We start from the raw sequence: 6,595 nt of genomic DNA, 5'->3' as shown, positions 1-6,595 counted from the left end.
GGGATCTGACACTCTCTTCTGACAACTTCACTCACATATATAACCCCCCGCAACAGATTTACACATAATTAAAAATAGTAAAAGTAGGGTGGGGTATGTTGGTGCATGCCTTTAATCCCTGCACTCAGGAGGCAGAGGCAAGCAGATCTCTATAAATTTGAGACCAGACTGGTCTACATAGTGAGTCCCAGGCTAGCCAGGGCTACATAATGTGACCCTCTCTCAAAAAATCCACAAACAAACACACTTTAAAAAGTATTCTCTTTACATGTGCGTTTTATAAACAGCAGCTGAAGTTGCATTTGGTGTGGTGAAGGCTTGCAGATCTCGCCATACTCTCTATGTCCAATTCATTGGAATTAAAGTTAATGTGCTAATGTAAAAATACCTTCCCCTTTCTAATCTACAGCAGCATGCTTTCTTCAAATATATAATGGAAATTAGATGACTTAAAGGGTATCAAGAAAATAATTGGAAATAAGTAATTCAGATGCACATATTCAGAAAATGAATCTTAAGTTCAAGAACGAGTGACTTAAAAATCAATGCAGCGTCCTTTTCGCTCCCAGTCTCCATATCGGGTAGGTTCCGGGCCTCTGGGTCCACCTTTTTCTTTGGTAACCGGATTAACATCATCTGGAAATTCTAAGGAAAGACAGACGATATAAACAAAGCAGTCAACAGAGATGGAAAAAATAATACGATCAGTTTTGTAGACAGGACTGCATAATGAGCTGGATGTGGCTGAGCAGGTTATTATCTAGTCTTTAAATGAACTGTAATTGTGGTTCCTCTCCTCATCTCCAGCATGAGAAACCACTGTAGGATTCAGTTTGCATATTCAATCAACTATACTATTTACACTAATGACTTGAGTTCTTAGAGTGCTTCCAGACCCCAGTTTAGAAAGCAGTTTGACATGTGTTGCTGGATCCAAACAGAAGGAAAGGGTGAGGGCAGCACAGTACACCTTCATTGAACTTGGAAGGTTTTGAAACAAGATTACTTTGAAGTCGCTTTACCAGTGACCCCATTTCCAGTAAGCCCGGGGGTGAGAAGGCACCACACAGGAGAGGATTTGGGGAGTGGGGATAATACACCTGCCTTATAGTATGGAGAACTGAAGAAGGCCATGCACATGAAGGGCCTAGCACAGTGCCAGGTATATATGAATGCTGACTTGTTTTTATTTGTGAGTACTACTGTTCCCTATCACAGGGTTTTGGCTTCAGCAAATGGTTAGATGGTATAGTTAGCTTCAGCTGCCAACCTGATACAAAACTCTACCAGGGAAGAAGGGATCCCGATTGAGGAATTGTTGCCATCAGATTGGCCTGTGGGTGGGCATGTCTGTGGGGGAAAGGCATGTCTGTGGGGTATTTTCTTAATGCTAATTGATGTAGGAGGGCCCAGCCAACTGTGGGTGGTGCTATTCCTGGGCAGGTGGGCCTGGGCTAAAGAGAAAGAAAGGCAGCCAAGCAGGGCATGGGAAGCAAGCCAGTGAGCAGTGTTCCTCCATAGTCTCTGCTCCAGGTTCCTGCCGTGGTGTCCCTCGATGACGGACTGTAACCTAAAAGATGAAATAAACCTTTCCTCCCTCTCCAAGTTGCTTTTGGTCATTTTAATCACAGGAACAGAAGACAAATTACAGCAGATGTCAAGGTCATTATGAACATAATTGCAATCACCAGTCTTAATACTGTGGTCCAGAAATGGACCACTTTTCTAGCCTGAGTAAAGTTTAATCCCCAGTACCAAAAAACAAACAAACAAGCCATCAAACACATTCCTATTCAGAATCCCCACTGTGAGTCAGGCCAAATTCTGAGTATTTTACTTTTTAATTAATGAATCAATTTGATATTATTTGTTGGTGTTGTCTGATATTAGGTCTCATGAATGTTGCCCAGGCTGGTCTGAAACACTTGGGCTCAAGTGATCCTTTGGCATAACCTCCTGGTACCGCGCACTCTCTTGGCAGCACTTTATGCATACAACTCACTTATCTACACGATAATCCTATGAGACAGGAAGAAGTACTGTCTCCATGTTAAAGATGCAGGTGAGAAAACGAGACTCAAAAGGTTAAGAGCTGCTCAGTGTCACACAGACACTAAGGTAAGATGGAGCCTGAATTCAGACACTGTTTTGCAGCCCACACACAGCACTGCTTTGTATGTAGAAAACTTTAAATCCTAAATGGTGCATCTGTGGAAAAGTAAAAGGGCACTGCCAAAAATCAAGTAGCTCCTCCCCAGACAAATGAAAGAAGATGCAGGCTTTAACTTGAGAATTCCCAAATCTTCATTCTGTATCCTTGCTCCACTGTGAATAGCTCTCCCCCCACCCTCCTCTTCATTCTGTTTTCTGAGGAACTCTGTGATTTAACTGCAGGTTAGCTTTTCCCCAATCTGTGACCATCCCCCAAAAGTTTCTAATGGGAGCTCTTTTTTTCTAGCACCTCCAGTGCCCTCTCAGTGTCACAGTCAGCGGGGGCTGCGAGGACAAAACACAGACTGTGTGGCTTAAAAAACAGAAGTCCAAATCAAGGGGCCAGCTTCCTGACTCCTGGACTGTCCCTTCTTGCTGAATCTTCCGAATGGAAGAGGGAGATGGCAGGCTTTCTGCTGTCTTTTATAAGGGCACTAGTTCCATGAGGAAGTCTCCATGCTAAGACCTCACCTGAACTTATTATCTCCAAAAGCCTCATCTCCAAATATCACGTTCGGGGGTTAGGGCTTGAACAGCACTAGGAAGAAAGAATAAGATGACCTAGGAACAGAGGTGTGCCTGTAGTACCAGACACTCAGGAAGCTGAGCAAGAGAAATCCTGAGTCCAGCCATTCCAGGTTATGTTGGCAGTATCCCTACCATTTAAATACGCGCGCGCGCGCACACACACACACACACACACACACACACACACACACACACACACACACGAGTCACATCTCTGCTGCTTGCAGCCTTTGATCTACTGCCAAACTACAACAGCCTTTCCCCTTCCACATACCACCACATCATTCACCTGCCCAATGCGTTTCTCCAGTTCATAATAACTCATAGATGGTTCTGTCTTCCTGTGTAGGATGGATATAGGATTGTAGTTTCATCTCTCCCCATCGTCCTTCATAATACCAACATCCACATCAGGGAACATCACACACAGATACCAGGACAGTTCCCAGCCCTCCTTCCAAAGGAGCCTCCCCTCACCTCTACACCCACTGCACTTTTTGATCTCCTGACGGTTTCTTCTTCTGATCTCACACTTGCCAGTACTCTTCTTTCTGACCACAACCTCCTGTCTCCCCATTTCTCTTCTTCCTCATATCTGTTTAGTTTTTGCCATCATTATACCCTGAAAATTTCCTGACACTTTTCATTCTTACACTCCCACCTGGCTCACGCTCTCGCTGTCCCATTCTTAAAATGGCACTGATTTTCTAACCCATCTGTTTTCTGACACATCTCCAACTGATCATACACAGAAGGCTGAAGTATTTTTCTAAAACAGTCTTTCTTCCACAATAGACTGAGTGGAGGATATCACATACAAAGGACTATATAACTTATCCTTTCACTTATATTAAATGCTATGAAAAGCAAAGCTATAGGAACAGAGAACAGATCAATTGTTGTGAGAAGAGCTCATGGAGATAGGACTAACCAAAAGAAAAAAAAAGCACATGGGTAGCAGAGATGGCTCAGCAGTTAAGAGAGTTTTTGCTCTGTTCTGAGGACTGGAGTCTGGATCCCAACACTCAAACTAAGCAGCTCACAAATGCCTATAACTCCAGCTCCAAGGGATCCAATGCCTTCTCCTGGCCTCCTGCCTTCCCCTCCCCCCAAATGGGCACATGCACACACAGACACACAGACACAGACAGACAGACAGACACACATACACACACACACACACACACACACACACACACACACACACAAAAAGTAAATCTTAAAAGGAAAAAAAAGGACAACCAAAGCCAGGCATGGTGGCACATGTCTTTAATCCCTGTACCCATGTGACAGAGGCAGATAGATCTGTGAGATCAATGCCAGCCTGATCTACATAGTGAGTTCCAGGCTAGCTGGAGTAACAGGGAGACTCTGTCTTAAAAAAAAAAAAAAAAAAAAAAAAAAAAACAACCAGGGGCTAGAGAGATGGCTCAGTGGTTAGCACTGGCTGCTCTTGCAGAGGACCTAAATTTGATTCCCAGCACCCACATGGTGGCTAACAACCATCTGTAACTCCAGTTCCAAGGGATCTGATGCCCTCTTTTGACCTCTATGGGTACTGCATGACATGGGTGCACTTACACACATGCAGGCAATACATTTATACACATAACAAAAAATAATAAAATATTTAAAAAGCTGAACCAATGAAACCAAAACCACCACCACCAACAACAACAAAAAAGGAGCCAAAACTAAACCAAACCAACCAAACAAAAACAATGGGACTGGAGAGATGGCTCAGTGGTCAAGAGTTCTGGCTGTTTCTGTAGAAGACCTGGGCTTGGTTCCCAGCTAACAACTGTTTGTAGCTCCAGTTCCAGGGGATTTGATGCTATTTTCTTGCCTCTGCCAGCACTGCATGCATGTGGTGCACCTACGTACATTCAGGCAAAATACTCATACACATAAAACCAAAACAAAACAGAAAACCAAAGCACAAGGTAACTCTTTAGGAGATAGGGAAACTTACATTTTGTGTTGTTTAAATGACTGTAAACATTTGTCAAATCCATGGAACTGTATACTTAAAAAGGGCAAATTATATGACGATCCTACTTTAATAAAACTGATTAAAATAAACTGTGCAAATAAATTGCAAAATTTATTATTTATTTATTTCCTGATAGGGTCTCAGGTAGCTCAGGCTGGCCTCCAATTCTTTATGTAACTAAGGATGACCTTGAAATTCTGATCCTCCTTTCACTTTCAGAGCTTCCCTCACAGCCCAGTCACAGAGTAAACAATTACTTTCATTACATTTATTTATTTACTTACCTCTTCTGTGTGTGTCTGTGTCCTATGGATGTGAGTACACATGTGTGACACAGTGAGCATGTGGAGGTCAGAGGAAGATAAACAGGCCTCAATTCTCTTGTTCCATTATGTGGGTACCAAGAATTGAACTCAGGTTGTCAGGTTTGGTAGCAAACACTTTTACCTGCTGAGTCATCTCAACAGACCCTACTCCCAGATTGTTTGACATGAAACAATCTTTCTAGCCTGACATTCTATCAATCAACCATTTATATACTTTATGCTAAAGCCAAAGAAGCCTATTAGCTGTGCTTGGCATGTTTCTTCTCTGTAGTTTCTTCCTATTTGACTGTATCTTTCTCTTTTTAAACATCTCCCCAATGCATCTACTTATCAAGGGTTTACTTTTCCTTTAAACTTCATATGCCCCTTTTTCTGAGCTTGGTAGTCTACCAGTTGGTAATGTAGCCCCTCCCCTCCTCTCTCCTCTCTCTTCTCTCTCCTCTCTCTCTTCCTCTCCTCCCCTTTCCCCCCTCCATCCCCTCTCCCCTCCCTCCTTCCCTCCCCCCCTTTCTCCCTCCCTTCCTTCCTAGCTGACCTAAGGGGATAAATCTAAGGCAAGTTAAAAAGGAAGAATCAGAAGGACTTGGCTCATAACTGGCTACCAGAAGCACAGAGGCAGGAGTGAAAGACTGTCCTGGGATGACAGGCTGCGGTGAGCTGGGCAGACAGGACAAATGCAGAGCAAAAGGAAAAAGAACTACAGGGACTGAGTAAGTTTCATTTTAGAAACATTCATTTTGAGATGTAAGGAACATGCAAAGATGCTCAGGAGGTACATAAGCTGGAACAGAGGAATTCAGATGTGCTGTCTGTACTGCCAACATGTAGGAGATATTTAAAGACATCTGAAGAAGATACAGGGTCTCCCAGGGAGACTTACGGGGAGTGCTTATGGGGTCAGGACAGAGGCCTAACACCCACACCAAGGTGTTGGGGTCAAGTAGAGGAATTTGAAAAGGATCAGGAAGAAATGGCAGAATGGGATAAGCAGCTAAAGAAGGTAAAACAAGCATCTGCTGGCACTGGGGAGCAGACACACCATCTTCTAAAAACGTGGGCTCAGTGTGACACGAGGCACTCAAAAATGAAAGGGGACGTGACTGACTCTTCTAACCTCCACCTGACTGCCAACGTTCACAAATCCATACCGAAATCTGTTCCCTTTGTAACTGCTGAGAGGTAGTAGGACCTTAAAAAGCAGCTATGAGAGAGAAGTTAATGCCCACTTACCAGAGTGGGTTCTCTAGGTCTGGATTACCTACCACAAGGGGATGTTACAAAATGAGGGTCCCCCTCCTGTTTTCTGTTAGAAACACTCTTATTTTTCTACTATGAGAGGAAGCAGTGTTAGGTCCTATCCAGATAGTGGCAGTATGCTCTTAGACTCCCCAGCCTCCAGATTTGTAAGCGAAAATTTATTATTTACCCAGACTCAAGTATTTTGTTATAGCAGAACACTGAGACACTGACCTTCTTTTATTTCTTCTTGTAGATTTATGATTATAGGAGGCTCACTTGAGTAATCCGGGGCACACTC

At 43.4% G+C, this 6,595-nt stretch overlaps 1 protein-coding gene across 1 annotated transcript in view; it reads right to left on the bottom strand.

The window, feature by feature from the left end:
* Window positions 1-247: 247 nt before the first annotated feature.
* Window positions 248-6,595, bottom strand: part of Sdhaf4 (succinate dehydrogenase complex assembly factor 4) — an 18,358-nt gene continuing 12,010 nt past the window's right edge. The window contains exon 3 of the mRNA XM_008856286.3: window positions 248-645. Coding sequence (XP_008854508.1) covers window positions 536-645 — 110 coding nt within the window. The 3' untranslated portion in view covers window positions 248-535. The remainder of the gene's footprint in view (window positions 646-6,595) is intronic.

The sequence above is a fragment of the Nannospalax galili genome, unplaced genomic scaffold, assembly GCF_000622305.1.
Source record: "Nannospalax galili isolate Female #2095 unplaced genomic scaffold, S.galili_v1.0 scaffold206, whole genome shotgun sequence".
Classification (NCBI taxonomy): domain Eukaryota; kingdom Metazoa; phylum Chordata; class Mammalia; order Rodentia; family Spalacidae; genus Nannospalax; species Nannospalax galili.
This window is presented reverse-complemented; position numbering and strand designations above follow the sequence as displayed.